At 39.0% G+C, this 17,661-nt stretch overlaps 2 protein-coding genes across 2 annotated transcripts; both read right to left on the reverse strand.

Annotated features, from left to right (window-relative positions):
• Nucleotides 1-5,525: 5,525 nt before the first annotated feature.
• LOC310800257 (E3 ubiquitin-protein ligase TRIM35-like) lies at nucleotides 5,526-6,938 on the reverse strand (the record flags this gene model as incomplete). The annotated part of the gene is made up of 1 exon (XM_083662835.1): nucleotides 5,526-6,938. The coding sequence occupies one exon, from the start codon at nucleotides 6,936-6,938 to the stop codon at nucleotides 5,526-5,528; it is 1,413 nt and encodes a 470-aa protein (XP_083518961.1).
• A 5,786-nt stretch (nucleotides 6,939-12,724) lies between these two features.
• On the reverse strand, nucleotides 12,725-16,813 carry LOC310800258 (C-type lectin domain family 6 member A-like; the record flags this gene model as incomplete). The annotated part of the gene is made up of 6 exons (XM_083662836.1): nucleotides 12,725-12,866; nucleotides 12,977-13,080; nucleotides 13,238-13,383; nucleotides 14,282-14,368; nucleotides 14,474-14,599; nucleotides 16,663-16,813. 6 exons carry the CDS (start codon nucleotides 16,811-16,813, stop codon nucleotides 12,725-12,727), a joined length of 756 nt encoding a protein of 251 aa, XP_083518962.1.
• Nucleotides 16,814-17,661: the final 848 nt, after the last annotated feature.

Below are 17,661 nucleotides of genomic sequence, written 5' to 3' on the forward strand. Positions count from 1 at the left end.
TTGCCTTAATAGTGAGCTGTGTAACGGCCAGTTCACACACACGCCTACGCCTATGCCTACGCCTATGCCTACGCATATAGGCATTGCTTCATGCACGCCTGGCGCCTATTTTCGTTCACACAGGACGCCACGCTCTGCGCTACGCTGAACACATGAGCAGCGGTTTTTTTACACTTTTCAGATCTGATTTATAGCATGGGTGAGTCCTCTTTTTTTATTGTAATGTGCAAGTGAGGATGTCTTGTCTATTTCTTGGCCCGCTGTAATTGTTATTTTCCCTCGGGTAATCATGTGACTATGAGTCATCAACACCATGAGTGATACATGCATTGAGACAGGGGGGGTATATATACATCTGACAGAAAAGACGTTAATAGAGGAACACATGAAGGACAGCTCTCTTACTATGCACTCGTTAATTCGCGCTCCACCCTCCCTTTTGGGCAAACTCGGTAGAAAATATGGCCCAAGTCCACCAGAAACAACAGCCAGCTTGACAGTTCAGCGCGCCTAGAGCTGAAAAATAGAACAGACGCCTAAACGATAAATGCAGCGCAGCGTAGGCACAGCGCGAGCGTGGCTTCAGCACAGCGTGGCAGCAGTATGTGTGAACGCTCTCGTCTGTTAACAAGGACGCCTAAATTTTAGGCGTTGCTTAGGCGTTGCTTTAAGCGTTGCTCTAGGCGTGTGTGTGAACCGGCCGTAATGCAGACAACACAGAGAGTGCTGAATATGGTTATTAGAACACATCAGATGTATTCAGTGTTGGGCAAGTTACTTTCAAAATGTAATATATACATATTAGTAACTTTCATTTGAAAATAATAAGTTACTTTACAATATTACTGTCTGTGTAGAGTAACTCATTACTTATTACACTACTTTTGCATTACTTTTACCAAAACAACAGCAGCAGCAGAATGACATCGTTGCCCCGGAACCATCCCAAAAATAATTTCAACCGCCTTGAAGTCAGTGTAAACAATCCAAAATTCTAAATGTTATCCTTTTCCTTTGTTATTGTCATCTATAGTGGTTATTTGCATAAAAACAGTTTGATTAAGAAATTATTGTATCTTTTTTAAATATGTGCATTGATTTAATAAAATGTAACTCAATTTGTAACTTGAGTTACTTGACAAAGTAACTGGTATAATATTACTGAAATCCTATAAATAAGTTACTGCTAAAAGTAATATATTACATGTAATATGTTACTTTTGTAATGAGTTACCCCCAACACTGGATGTATTACATTACATTACATTACATTACATTACGTCATTTGGCAGACACTTTTATCCAAAGCGACTTACAATAACACATTTTTGTCAGCAATAGAGCAATCAACTATGCAACACAGTCTGTGACAACTACAACTTCTGAAGGAACAGTGGTACAAGTTTAGTTTAGGTCAGTAGTTTGTTTGTTTGTTTTTTAAGAGAGAAAGAAGTTAGATCAAGAAGGGCCCAGATGGAGCATGAAAAGGTGTGTCTTTACTCTTTTCCGAAAGATCGGCAGTGATTCGGCCGTCCTGACCGAAGGTGGAAGCTCGTTCCACCATTGAGGTGCCAGGGACGAGAAGAGTCACGAACGGGATGAGCGACTTTTGAGCCCCCGTAGTGGAGGAGGGGCGAGGCATCCTGCGCTGGTGGAGGAGCGGAGGGAACGGTGAGAGATTTGGAGCCTGACCATAGATTGTAAGTACAGAGTCTGGTGTACTGCCCTGTAGGCCAGAACCAGTGTTTTGAATTTAATGCGTGCCGAGATATAATAATGTATAATGCCATAAACCAGATCTCTGATAATAAATCGAGCGGTTTAGAGAGCATCACTGCCGAGCATCTCAAGTATGCTAGTTTGAGAACAGCTCCTCTCCTTGCCCTATCTTTGACTGGTTTCATGTTCCATGGCTTGCTGCCAGACTCCATGCTTTCTGTCTTACTTGTCCCAGTGATCAAGGACAAAGCTGGTAAGGTCAGTAGGCCTGGACAACTACAGACCTATAGCTTTAGCCAGCATACTGTCTAAAGTCCTGGAGATCATTCTGCTGGATAGAATAAATCAGTTCATTCACTCCACTGATAATCAGTTTGGCTTCAAAGCCAAGCATGGCACTGACCTGTGTGTATATATGGTTGAAAGGAAATTGTAGGCAAGTATAGAAGACAAAACTCTACTGTCTTTATGTGTTTTATTGATGCTTCTAAAGCTTTTGATGGTGTAAATCACAGTAAACTGTTGGTCAAGTTGAGTGAAAGAGGGGTCCCACTGAGGATCTACCTGTCATGTGACCATCACTGTGTCACACTGAGGATTTACCTGTCATTTGATCATCACTGTGAACAAACTAAACTAAACTAAATTGCTTCACAACAATTGCAAAAGTCCAAAAAGAGCAAAAGCAAGGTGACGTAAGCAATGCAATACCAAAGGGGGATGGGGCGACGACTGGAAAAATAAAAAAATAACATTATAAAAGCACAAAATGTCAACCTTCAAAGGTCAAAGGTCAAAGGTAGTTTTATTGTCCCTGCAGGGAAATTGGTTTGCAGACAGGAAATCTAAAAACACACATAGTGCAGCACAAACACTAAAAACAGGCACAAAAATACTCACATAAAACAACAAGTACTAAAAGCAAACAAACACTTAAGAGTCAAGATAAAACTACAGCTAAAAGCATACATACCTAAGACATAAAAGCACAAAAAAGCACAGGGCAATGAAGGCAAATATCAGAAAGTGCAAAATAGGTAGCATCATAAAAAGTGCAAGAGTGAGCAGTAAGGTGCAAACAGGCAAAGCCAGGGAATTAAAGTTCTATCTGCCGTTTAGCAGCTGGATGGCAGCCGGGACGAAAGAGAGTTTGAGGCGCTTGGTCCTCGTCGCGGGCACTCTGAACCGACGCCCTGAGGGCAAGAGCTCAAACTCTGAATGGAGGGGATGATCAGGGGCCTCCAGGATGGACGTGGTCTTCCTGATCACCTGTAGAGGTCGAGGAGCTGGGTTAAGGTGCTCCCAGAAACCTTGCTGGCCACCTTGACTAGGCTACCGAGCCTGTTCTTATTGGCCATGGTTGTGTTGCCGTACCAGGGCACAATGCAAAACATAAAAACAGATTAAATAAAACTCCTATAGAAAAGTGTCATGAGTTCAGAAGATACATTAAAAGATTGCATTTTTCTCAAAAAAAAGAGACGCTGCTGCTGGACCTTTTTCGATGTGGCAGCAACATGTGAATCAAAACACAACTTGTTGTCAATAGCAACCTTTTACGTTTCAAAAACGTGGCTTTTTACAACCTACCATCTCAACGTGCATCTTTAAACAAAATGGCGGTTAATTGGAAAGCCTCGCTGGGTTTCTAACGTTAAACACAAACAACTTTAACAACTTTGCTTATGTTTAGGCAAGTAAAACAACTTGGTTAAGGTTAAGGTTAGGGTTTGGGTTAGACTTAATAACAAACATGTTAAATGTGACCACTGACCACCACGTTATTTCAATAACAGACTCTACTATGACGTGTAGCCTCTATAACGTTTATACAGTGAACCCACTACAGTAGACTAGTAATAATCCTCAATGCTCCATGATACACATAGTGAACAGTTGATGGTTAAATCATTACACCAACATGCCATGTCTGGTCCATCTTGCATAGTAAAACATGGCATGTTATTTAAACATTTAATTTAATTTAATTTAATTTAATTTAATTTAATTTAATTTAATTTAATTTAATTTAATTTAATTTAATTTAATTTAATTACAATTAAAAGCTGAGGGTACTTAAGATGAACAAGTTTTCAGAAATTAATCTGTAAACCTATTATTTTTATGACTTGGATAATACAGCTTAAATGGAACAAATTATCTACAGTACAGGCCTTGTTGATTATAGTGTAGCAATGAGTCTTTGAGTGTAAAGGTCAGACCAATCAGAGGCCAAGTTACAGTCAGTAATACACCTCAATGCTTCATGATAGTGGTACAGAGGAAGTATAAATCCTTACACCAACACACCATGTCCGGTCCATCTTACACAGTGAAACATGGCATGTTATTTAAAAATATCTGTATAAGCATTAAAAGCTGAGGGCACTCAATATGAACAAGTTTTCAGAAATTAAACTGTAACCTATGATTTTTATGACTTGGATAATTAACTTCAAATGATTTACAGTACAGGCCTTGTTGATTATATTGTATTGTACCAATGACTTTGAGTGTAAAGGTCAGGCCAATCACAGGTCAAGTTACAGTCAGTAATAGGCCAATCACAGGTCAAGTTACAGTCAGTAATAAACCTCAATGCTTCATGATAGTGGTACACAGGAAGTATAAATCCTTACAACCGTGGACAAGCCATGGTCCTTCCTGCATAGTAAAACATGGCGTTACTTAAAAAGAATATTTGTAAACATTAAAAGCTCAGACACATTTTCAGAAAGTTCAGCTTTAACCAATGATTTAACACTCAAATAATTACAATTTCAACTTAGTAAAAATAATGTTCTACAGAAAGAGAGAACAGGGCGAGTGTTTTTCTGTTTTATATTTACATTTAAAATAATGTGTGTCTATTTCAAACAATCATTTTTCTATATATTTAAGGTTGTTTGGCATCCATGGAAATTAAACATGTTCTGTAGCTAAAACTTTAGAATTATGACACTAAAACAAAAATGGTCTTTTTGCTCAACTGACTCCAGGGCTCACCTTTGACCCCACAATCACCATGTTGCTAAAACTGCTTCACACGGCGAATCAGAGCCACACTACTTAACACCAAGTTACCATCAGACCCACACTACTTAACACCAAGTTACCACATTTACCACTCTCCTTATAGGCCTATTCTCTGCTGCTCCATCACACATTCATGAAGATTAATTTATTCAAAATAATCTGTGCGCGGGAAGCTGGGTGCGGTGTCAAGAGATGTAATTTTTGTATTTTTTTGTATTTTTTACAGTGCACCTGAACGCAACATGCAAAATACCCGCTGAATAAGTGTCCAAATGTTCATGTAATTCTGGCCAATATGACTTTATGACTAAAAGGCTAAATGAATAGCTTAGAAAATGAATAGCCCCGGCGGCCCATGGTACTATTAATCCGGCCCTGGATATATGGGAGGAATAGCAGGTAGGCTATCACTGTCCCTGATTCCTGAGGGTAAATTGAGTAATGCTGCAGAGAAGAGGAGAAGACACTGAATAATGACATCACAACAGTATAATCCTAATGTTCATTTAAAATTAAATATTCCTCTAAATATGGCTAAAAGTCCAAAAAGGGTGGGGGAGAGAATGAGGATTCCAACACAGCAGTGGGAGCAAGTGGTGACATGGAGGTGAGTGAGAAAAGGTGACTGAATAATAACACAACAGTCTAATCTTAATGTTAATATTCCTCTAATCTGGCGACAAAGTGGCCAAAAAAAATTGCCTTGCAGCACCCCCTACCTAAAAGTACTTCCAGCGCCACTGCACACACCTCATTAACATCCCATAACATCACAGAGAAGCCTCAGCTGGCCAAACTTTGATAGCAGTTGTCTCTGCGTCACCAGCTCTTCCAACACTGAAATATGGGTAGAGTTTCTCACTGAAAGTGTCTTTGTGAGTGCAGATGTGAGTGTTGCCCTCAGAGTTGTAGAAGAACACCTCCCCCCTGTCATAGTCCAGCTGGACTCTGATCCTCTGGAGACCCTTCTTCATTGGGATCTTACTAACCCCAGAAGTGTATTCTCCCTTGCGGTGCATTAAAGCCCAGATTCCAGATCTGGTTGAGGCAGGTACCGCCCCCTTCCTCTCAACGGACTCTTTAATCAAACCCACAGCCCAGTCAGGATGATGTCCCACCTCCACCTCCCAGCTGTGTTTCCCTGAGCTGAAGCCCTCAGAGCCCAGCACAGTGAGATACTTGGTGTGTCTCTCTGGGTTGTCAGGGAGCCGCTGCCTTGACTCTCCACGCCTCACACTGGTCAGGTCATCGGACAGAGAGAGACAGCCATGTGCAGTGTTTGGGTCCAGAATCACAGGACTGAAGGTGACCTTCCCCTTCATCTTCTCCCAGACTCTGAAGGACAGGTTGCCCAGGTGTTTGGCCACATCTATCAGTGCTCCTGAGACCAGCTGTGGATCAGGCAGTGAGCGCTGCTCTCTGGCTCTGGTCTGAGTGGGTTTATAACTGGTGAGGAACGGCACATTGTGTTTCTGCAGGTCTTGTTCAACAGCAGAGATGCTTTCTGAGAGAGAGGAGATCTTCTCCTGAATGATCTTCATTTCTCTGGCGATAGTCTTCTCCTTCTGCTTCTCTTCCTCCCTCAGAGCCGTCACTCTGGCCTCCTCTTCCTCTTTCAGAAACTGGCGGAGCTTGTTGAACTCCGCTCTGATCTGTGTCTCTGTGGCCTTCAGCTCTTTCTTGGAGTGTTGAACCACTTCGTTGTATTTCTTCTCCACCTCTTTGTATTTGTCCCTCTTGTCCTGTAGAGACTTTAAGTCAGGTTTCAGCTGCTCCTTCAGCTCGCTGACTTCTTCTTCTATAGGAACCACCTTGTGACCTTGGTGGTGAGGGAACTCACAGACAGGACACACAGCTCTCTGCTCCTCCTTACAGAACCATTTAGGCACTTCTGGATGTTTAGTACACACCACCTCCACTTTCTCCTCTCCTTTAGCCGTCTCAGATGACCCAGCTTTCTGCCTAAAGGCGTCAGCTAGTTCCTTCAGTGTAAAGTTCACTACAAAACCCTTTGACATTTTTCTTTTACAAATCGGACAGTTTTTGTTTTTAGCTTTTTCACAAAATTGTTTCAGGCAGCTGGAACAGAAGCTGTGGCTGCAGCTCAGAGTCACAGGATCTCTAAAAGTCTCTGAACACACATGGCAACTCAAGTAACTTTGAAGATCCATTTTCGCCGCCATTTGCTTTGGTATCCAAAATATCTTTCAATAGCAAGACTCACCAAATCACATCCACTTCAACTTGCTGCTTTACAGTCCTCCGAATCTGTGTGTTTCAGTAGCGATCTCGCATCCTGTAATGGTGACTCTGCTCTGTTCAGCAATGTCAAAGTCTGCTTTTAATTTCACCTGCCTCTGTCATGGGTTAATTATTCACGAGATTCTTCTTGGAGTACCGCTGTGCTCAGAGCCTCCTGGTGCGTAATCCTAAGTGCGTATATCCATGGAATGAAAAGGAGGATCACATGACAGGTAGATCCTCAGTGTGAGGAGACTGTTAGCCTACTGGTATGGAAAACAGAAAATGCAAGTAAAATGGGGCAATAGTGTCTCGGCTCCATTTGGAGTAAGCAATGGCGTGAAACAGGGGGTATTTTGTCTCCTGTTCTTTTTAATTTACCGTATATATGGATGAATTGTGACAGCAAATGAATGTGTGTAACACTGGCTGCCTTCTGAATTCTCTAGTCGATCATTTAATGCAGGGGTGCCCAAACTTTTTTGACCCAAGATCTACTTTTCAAGTAGCCAGCCTCCCGAGATCTACCAGTCCAGTTTCAACATCGCAAACGCACACACATCGATGCATCTTAAATCGATGCCTCACTTTTTCCCCCAATACATGATTTATTTTTTCTCACTTTACAATACAATTGCATTGTATTATGATCCATAATTAAAATAAACTACTTCCATTATATTTTATTTTCTTATTAAAAAAAAAAAAAAAAAAAAAAAAAAATCTCCTCAATGCCATGCGATCTACCACACTACCTTCGATCGACGTATTGGGCACCCCTGATTTAATGTATGCGGATTACCTTGTGGTACTTAGTCCGAGTAGCGCTGGTCTCCAGCAGCTTCTTAATATATGCACTAACTATGCCAAGGAAAATGATATGAAATATAATGCCAGCAAGAGTGTGGTTTTAATATGCAGAACAAAAGAGGACCGAAGTCTAGAATTCCGTTTTCAAATTGTCTGATAATAACCTTATTGTATGTGATAGGGTGAAATATCTTCATTACGGAGCAAATGACAGATGATGATGACATTCTTGACAAACACACTTGCATATTTCTCCCAGCATGCTTTGTTCCTTACAAACTTTTGACAGGAAAGTAACCAAATTAAATAAGTGGTGGATGGAAATAATCATTAGCTTATTCTTAGTTAAACATGCAGTTTTGGAACATTCAATAAAGACAAATAAAAAATAGACTATGACTTGACACCCTAAGTCAGGGGTGGCCAAACTTTTTTGGTTGTGGGCCGCATACAGAAAAATATAAGGAGTCGTGGGCCAAACGATATTAAGCGCGGCAGTTTTCGCGGCAAAATTTTTTTTTTGATTGATTGATTGAAGTGTTTATTTCGAATATGAAAGCAAAATAATAAAATAAAAGCCATTTCAGAAACAAAGAGAAATAGAATATATACATATTCGAAAAGGAGTGAGAAGAAGTAAAACTTATTAACTCCCACCCCTTCTCCATAAATAATAAATAATAACAAGCTTCCTGGTCTAACCCTGTCTATACACTACTGTGTAATATTTACTAGTAATTGGACCAGAAAACCCTTGTGCCATCAAAAAATGTATTTCTACCTAAATAAATATATGACACATAGTTTATTGATGTGCTCACCTATATTACAGTGGGTATTTCTGTATGTTTTCAAATTTTCTTTTCCTGTGCCAACAGGTTAAGACAGATTATTTAACATAACATTAGTATTAAACATTCATTCAGTATTATAAATGTTTAAAAATAAATAGACCAGGTCAGGGTACTCAAGTATAACCCATTTTCAATGGTTTTAAATTGAAAAAACAAAATGGGGGGAATCAGTTTTTTTGTTATGGTTTCTTTTTCTTCATTTTTTAGTTTTTCCGTTTTTTCCCCATTTTCATTTTTTCGTTTTCGTTTTCCGTTTTAAACTTTAAAACAGAAAAACGGAAAAACGTTTTTAGCACACCAAAAAAAAAAAAAAATTGGAATGGAATGGAATGGGGGGGCCTGTTTGGGGAATGGGGGGGCCTGGGCCTAATCTTACTAACTAAAATCATGTTATCATGTAATCATCATCATCACAAAGTCATCATCGATAATAAAAAAAACATACAGAGGGACCTGTTGGCTGGCAAGAACATGTATTTATTAGAAGGATGTGAGAGTGTGTGAGTGTACTTAGGATTCTTCTGCAGTCAGTCACTCATCATCTGTTGGCCCACTGAAATTAAATAGAACAAACATAAGTTATAATGATCATTCCAAGTGTAATTGTAACAGTAATATGTGTATACTAATAACATGAATTACCTTTTCTGTGTGAGTGTACTTTGGCTTCTGCTGCAGTCAGTCACTCACTGTCTGTCGTTCACTCGCTCACTGTCTCGCAGCTCGCTCACCTTCAATTATCTCGCCAGGCAGACAGACAGTCATCACTCACCACCATGCTGCTGCTCTCTCAGAATCAAGTTACCGCGGACGCGGCGTCAGATGACTTCCTGCCTGACCTGCCTTTCGTTTCAAAATAAAAGCGATCCCGTGTTTTTCATGCTTTTCCTGTTTTCCATGCAGATTGTTTTATTTTTTTACAATCTTCGTTCTCAGGACACTCTACAATTTTCTGTTCCCAAAGTCCGAACTGAATTGGGGAAGAAAGCTTTTAGGTTCTCTGCACCCACCGCATGGAACAGTCTGCAGTCTGATCTTAAACTTAATAGCTTAGTAACCTTAAATGGTTTTAAGGCTATGGTAAAATCTCTTGAGAACAGGCTGTCTGTATGCAAATGTTTTATTTGATCATTTTAATGTTTTTCAATTGTATGTGTTTATGTGTTTGTTTGTTGTAACTTTGTGTTGCTGCTGTTTCTTGGCCAGGTCTCTCTTGTAAAAGAGATCTTTGATCTCAATGGGACAAACCTGGTTAAATAAAGGCTAAAAAAAAAAAAAAAAATCTCTGAAATATTAGGGGAGGTCCGGACCTCCCCGTTCTCATAGCTAGCTACGGCCCTGGCTGCACAGGAAGGTGTGAATGTCCTGTCACACTGTGCACAGTGACTGTTAAACACAGAGCAAGCAGTCATCTATAGAAAATGATCTCATCTCGCTGGTGAAGTTAGAGCACAGTGTGACTCATTGTAGCTGACCTCAACTTAAACTCCAACAATGTGTTTGACCTTTGATGTGTTTTTTTATCCATCTGAGCCCACATTTCCCGACCACTTTTCAACACAAAGTGATGTGATGCACTTGACTCAGGCTCATTAAGAAACGTGGGAATCTAGAGCATCGATCGAGGTATGAAGAAGAAAATTATCCACAATCTTTTTATCACGACTTGTTTGTATATTTACAAAGTTCATATATTTAAAGGAATTTCTTTTTCAATTTGATGTGAGACAAACTACCAGGTATTGTAAATCTGCTCTTTATTTGCAATCTATGCATCAATGCATTCATAAAGAAATACAAAATCATAAATAATTTATTTAGATTTTGCACAATCAAGTGAGACTTCTGCTGAGGTTGCACAGGCCTATAAATTCAGTTTAAAACTGACTCTTAGTGAAAGCATTTCCTAGGCTTGATCAAATGAAGACTGGTTGTTCTCATAATGGATTCAGAACTGATTCACATCCTCATGTCAGCGTGGTGATTTTGTCTAATTAGTTTTTGATTGTAAGACCAAGCTGTGAACAAACTGAATCAACTGTTGATGGTTTTAGCATCCAATAATTGTGGTGCACTGCACAGGAATTATAGGCAATCATAGCGTGTTTCTAAAAACATTATCTCTCAATCCACACAGAATAATTTGGCAAAATACATTTTATTTATATAGCACTTCTGATCTTGTTCGCTCTTAAAAGCAGAGTTTGCAATGTACTTTATCATAAGGCAAAAATGAAAGAATTATAATAATGAGTAAAAAATTGGGAAGCACATTGTGAAGGTAATTAAAAATAAAAACACAACAAGAACATTACATTGTAAAAACATTATGCAAAACTACAGTAGGTTGATGGAAGTGTGAGACATGATTTGAAAGATCATAATTGAAGTAGCTTATCTAAGTTCCTCAGGCAGATGTTGCATGGTCTAGTCTTACTAACTAAAATCAGTTTAAGTCTTGAGTCGAGACTGAAGAAAAGAGGAGCTGTTAAATCTACACTTCTACTGAATGATTAACAAAACTGATCCTGGTCCCAACAGCCATTCTTGTGTTCTGAAGTTATAACAAAAAGATTACAAAGTGCTTTACAAACAATAAACCCCAATCTCTCTTGTACCCTGTTAGTCCAACGGTTGGATGGTTTTAACATTCGCGCGGATGGGGTTTTGACATTTTTGGTGGTCTGAGGCCAAAAGTATGCTCAGGTCTTTTTTTCTGTGTGTTTTACAAAAGTCTCCCTCTCACCATGTTAGGGACACTCGTGGCCTCCTGTAGAGAAAATACTTGCATGTTTACTGTTGGCGGTTGTTGCATGGACCGCAAATTCTCATTTACTTCCATTATAACATACTTTTTTGGGACCTCCAGCCATTGAAAAAAAAAATGCACTCACATTATGTTTTTATTCTATCATCCTGGACCAAACACCTTGAAATTTAACCTTGAAATGGAATTTTGTGGTTGGCTGAAAATTTGGGGGAATTACATGGCCTCAAAGTCCATTGCATAGTTTTCCCATTGTTTTCAATGTTAATTTTGAACAAAAACGACTCTTTTTTATGACCTCCAGCTTTTTTCCCCAAAAAAGATTATTTCCCTGATGTTACACATCTCACCTTGAGTCAAGGCTTGTAATTACTAGTTTCTATTGTGTTTGGCTATTTCCCCCTATTCCCCCAGTTTTGGCACAACAACCAATTACATGCAGTTTACATGAAATGTACAGGAAATTGATCTGTATGCCGAACATGGGAAAATATTCAAAAACAGAATTTTACAGTGCACACTACTAATTTGAAGCCTTTAGACCAGGATAGATGCTGGACTAAAGCTCATTTGTGTTTTTTGCGGAAAAAGTCTGGGAGTCCAAAACAGGCACTTTTTGCTTTTTTGGCTCAAATCATGCAGTAAATATGAAAACCAACTGATGATGTCACAATGTCTATGAATGTCATCAGTGACATCATTAGTGACCAAAAACATCTTATGACATCACTGATGATAATCTGATTACAAAAGTAATCTGATTACAATGAGTAATCTGATTACAATGAGTAATCTGATTACAAAAGTAATCTGAATTTACAGATAGAAATTACAAAAAAAAAAAAAACTAAAGATGGATGAAAATTAATGTTGCTGCCAATCTTTGACCTATCCCAGGCTATGAAATCCCCCCCTTGAAAAATCCACTTTGCATTTATGGGAACAAAAATGTATGGGAAATTGCTGTACTTTTACTGTACTTACAGTACTACTGGACACTGGCATTTGAGGGGTTAAAGTTCTGACTAAGTATGAAATGTTGGTACACATAATGAGGGATGAAGTTACCAATGAATAAAAAAAATATATAAAAAATGTTTGGGAAAAAATTAATAATAATCTTATTAATTATTCATAATTTGGGTAGTTGCTTGGACCAACAGTAAGATGAGTTGGACAAAACAGCAGGGTACAAGGGTTAAAAGGAGCATTTCACATTCTCTGTGTGAATGACAATGACAGACTTGGTGTGAGGTGTAAAGTCACAATATGTTTTCATTTGAGACGACACATAATGTTAGAAGTCAATCACTTTTTCACAGACCCAGTTGTACAATGAGTCACACCTGGCATCATACCAGCTGTTTAGTTCTTGAGGCCAAATGTTAACACAGTCCTCTCTTTGCTTATTGTCATCGGGCTGGCCTCTCATCCAGAACCTGTTTAAAAAAGAAAAGAGTGAACTGTACTTGATGGAAAATAAGAAGCACGATGCATCATCAGGCCAACCTGTTGACTGACTGGTAAGACTGAAGAATGGATGTCTTACCCTGTGCTGTTCAGACGTGTCCCATCCACCCATTTCCAGATTCCCTCCTCATCCCTGTCACTCAAACCAATCCAGTTGTGCTTGTACAAGAAATTGATGAATTTCTGTTGAATTGTTTAAAAGACAAATGACAACAACACACACTTATGAAGCACTGTGGAGAGTAACATAACTAAACACAAGAGATTCTAAAGAGGTTTTTTAAACTCAAACAGGAACTGGGGGGGAGGGGGGGGGGTGTTTTGCCACTTTTCCCTTTACCTGTTCTTCTTCACTGTTTATGATGACCAGGTGTGCTCCTCTCTGTATACAGTCCTGCCTGCTGTCATCCCAGCTCTTTACATCATTAGAGATGTAGTAAACACTGTTGCTGAATGATCTACATCCTCCATCTTTACAGAAATGCTCTGCAAGAGGAGAGGATGATAAGAATGTGCAGCAAATAAAAGCACAAATGCATTATGCACTCAAATGTACAGTACATTAGGGCATTCACCAACTATTTGACTGGTCGACTAGTAAAACCACTAGAGTAAACAACACGTTATGCAATCTGTGGACATGCATGTTAATTGTCGAGATTGCTATTAATAAAGGTAAAGGTAAAGTCCCACTGATTGTCACACAATGTGTGAAATTTGTTCTCCGCATTTGACCCATCCCCTGGGGGAGCGGTGAGCGCGTGCGCCGCGCTCGGGAATAATAGTAGTTTCACAAGTTATATGTGAAGTTGATCTCTGTTTGGGCATAACGGTACTTTAGCACATCATCAGTCTGAATAGCAGCAAGCGAAGGTGGACATAACGTTTGTCGTTGTTGAAAATAGATTTGTTTTAACAATCATTAAAATTTCTACATTATGCCATGTTAACTAAACATAATTTAAACTATTTGGACAAATTAGTGGCGTTATTACTGCAGTCACTCAATCAGCAAATCTAGTTCAGACAAGCATGCTGGGTTTAGTCCAATCAGATCGCGGTTAATTTGTAAACAACCTCTCAGAGCCAATTGAGGGCTCTGCTTTTCCCCAGGTTTGTCCCGCCTACTACATTAGTACTACTAGACCTTTTGACGTGAGTTGAGCGTTTTTTGGGGGGGAGAAAAAAACTCAGACTAGTCGACTACCTTTAGGGACAACTAGTCGACTAGTAAAATTCACTAGTCGTGAATGCCCTACAGTACATGCATGCTCATATACTGTCTCTCTCACACACACACACACACACACACACACACACACACACACACACACACACACACACACACACACACACACACACAGAATAAGACAGACAGACTCACTGAGGGTCTTCCTGTTTTCAGTCCAGGTCTTGTTGAGGGTCTGCAGTTTGTGGAGTGTCTCTTCTAAGATGCCATCAGCTTTTGTACCTGCAGGAAATACAAACAGTGGTGGACTTTAGGTAGAAACAAATATGCAAAATGGAGGCTGAAGAGTGCTAATGTCTTGTGCGATAGAGGAAGTGAATGCCTCACAGTGGACCCTAAGGCCGAGGAGAAGACACATGAGCACCAGCACCAAAGCCAGTAGGAGAAGACACATGATCAGCAGACACACTGTAGTCACCCTGCAGGGCTTCATCACTGACTGGACAACATCACCTGTAGGAAAACAGGCCATCATGGTTTAGAGAGGAGCTGCTACACAGCTACTGAATATTGCTGTTCATATAGCATGACTCGTCATTTTGTGGTTTTGCTGTGTGTGTGTGTGTGTGTGTGTGTGTGTGTGTGTGTGTGTGTGTGTACAGCAGCATAACTACCATATACTGTATCAGGGTTCGAGTTATGGGGGGACCTATGGGGTCTTGGACCCCATAGATAGAGTCTGGGACCCCATAGTCCAGAACCTGTGGGACCCCCACAAATATAACTTTTTTATTGTAATTCTTTTCCAAATAACACATTTTTCGATGTATTTATGTTAACTAGATAAATAGGCTAAATAAGAAACATGTTTTCAGTTTTCCCCAAAAAAACATTTTGATGCTATATATTTCTATCAAGAGAGGAACTCTAACCACAAGCATGAAATGATTGATATTATACACAAATGATAGGAAGAGGAAACACAGCTTATTTGGTCATGGTTGTCAAATTAGAAAAACCATGTGACTGTCTACTGAACTTTGCAATTTAGGGAATTGATTAGGAGAATTTTAAAGAATAGAGAAGTTCCACGTCAAGGCTGTAAGGAAAAGGGAAGTTCAATGTCAGGATTAGAAGGCCTCAAATATACGTTTGACTCAATCTCACTATGGAAACGGATGGCCTCCCGTCTAAGAAACTGAGTAGACGGGGAACAGAGAGCATACTTTCACTTTCAAACAGCGGATACATTTGTGTGTGTGTGTGTGTGTGTGTGTGTGTGTGTGTGTGTGTGTCTGTGTGTGTGTGTGTGTGTGTGTGTGTGTGTGTGTGTGTGTGTGTGTGTGTAAGAGAGCGAGAGATAGTGTTATATGGGCATTGTTTGAGAAACTAATTTACCAAACAATACCCAATAAAAGTTTAACTACATCTTGACCACTCTCAAAGGAATTATCTTGTCAAACTAAAACTAATTAAATTATTATAATATTAAACAAATTAAAACTACCTAGTGCCCAACTACTACATGTAATTAACTTAACTTAACGCTGGCTATGGGTGAGTTGGTGAAGAATGAGACCTGATTTTGTGTGTGTGTGTGTGTGTGTGTGTGTGTGTGTGTGTGTGTGTGTGTGTGTGTGTGTGTGTGTGTGTGTGTGTGTCAATATCATCATTGATGATGATATTGAATTAAAAATCTGTAATACTAACATTGAAAGAGTATTTGAGACCAAATTCCTTGGGGTTGTGATTGATCGTAAACTGTCATGGAAACAACATGTAGATTATATCAAAGGGACAATTTCAAAGTCACTAGCAATCCTGTATAAATTTAGAGATGTATTGAATTATAAGGCCTTGCATATCATTTATTGTTCACTCATTTTACCTTACATGTCTTATTGTGTAGAACTCTGGGGATCAACCTTTAAAACAACTCTAAATTCAATAGTTGTTCTACAAAAACGAGCCATACGTATCATTAATAAAAAGCATTACTATGCTCACACAAATCCACTGTTTCTAAATTCCCGTGTCATGAAATTTAACGACTTGTTCTATTATAAGATAATGCAAATAATGTTGAAAGCAAAATCAAAGTCACTCCCATTCTCTGTGCAAAAGTTATTTTCAATACGGGACAGCAAGTACGATCTAAGAGGTGTTGTGCAAGTTTAATGTGCAAAAAGCTAAAAAAGAGATTAAAAGGAGTTGTGTTTCCACTGTTGGGGTGGAAGTTTGGAATGATGCACATATAAATTTGAAGATGTGTAATTCGCTTTTGGTTTTCAAAAAAATGGTTTCTGAAGCTATTTTTGAGCGTTATAAGTGTGAATCAATTTTCTGATGCTGTTTAATTTTCTTCTTTTCTGTGTTGTAAACATTGACTGTTGCAAATTACTTTTCTGTTGTTGTTTTTATTTTATTTTGGAGGAGAGCTTAATTGAGTAGAAATTAGGTCAGGCATAATATAAGCATTTTGCTTCTGCCTGAGCCTGTTCAGTCTCTGGTTGATTTGACATTGTTTATACTGTGATTTTGTTATTTATAATGACTGAATAAAAAATTACAATTACCCCCAGAGTTGTCTACATCTTCATAGATGTCCATCTCCTCCACCTGGTCGCTCCCTCCAGCTGTGTTTACGGCCCTCTCTTCCCTCTGTCTTTGATGCTCCTCTTCTTCCACAGCATCTTCATTATCATAGATGTGAACGTGCTCAGACATCTCCATCTTCTGTCTCAATCATCAATCACTGACATATCTGGACTTATTTTCAGTTAGCATTCATTTTTTGTGATCTAAGTCAAAGTAAAGCCTGTCTTTCCTCGCTCCATCCATTCACTATCATGCGTCTCTGTGCAGCTTCTATACAATAGTTTCTGCTCATTTCCTCATCACCTCTCTAGAAGTGGGACTTTTTATTAGACTATTTTTAGCCTGGGTGCTGTGGCCGACCAATCACACAGCTCCCAGGAAGCTGTTTGAACAGGAAACACTCATTGTGGCAGTTAAGATATTTGTTAAAGTTCTAATTGTTGTGAGACACATAAACTACCTGGCATTGTAAATCTGCTCTTCATTTGAAATCTATGCATCCATGCATTCATAAAGAAATATGAAATCATAAATTAATCAATATATTTAGAGTTGATGTGTATTTGCACAATCAACTGAGACTTCTGTTCAAGTTGCACATGCTCAGAATGACGATTTGCACATTATCCTCAAATCAGCATGGTGATTTTGTCTAATTAGTTTTTGAGTGTAAAAGACCAAGCTGTGAACAAACTGAATCAACTGTTGATGGTTTAGCATCCAATAATATGGTGGTACACTGCACAGGAATTATAGGCAAGCATAGCGTGTTTCTGAAAACATTGTATCTCTCAATCCACACAGAATAATTTGGCAAAATACATTTTATTTATATAGCACTTCTGATCTTGTTTCTCTTAAAAGCAGAGTTTGCAATGTACTTTATTATAAGGCAAAAATTAAAGAATTATAATAATGAGTAAAACATTACGAAGCACATTGTAAAGGTAATTAAAAATCAAACATACAAGAAAATA

The sequence above is a fragment of the Poromitra crassiceps genome (assembly GCF_964638095.1).
Source record: "Poromitra crassiceps genome assembly, chromosome: 29".
Classification (NCBI taxonomy): Eukaryota; Metazoa; Chordata; class Actinopteri; order Beryciformes; family Melamphaidae; genus Poromitra; species Poromitra crassiceps.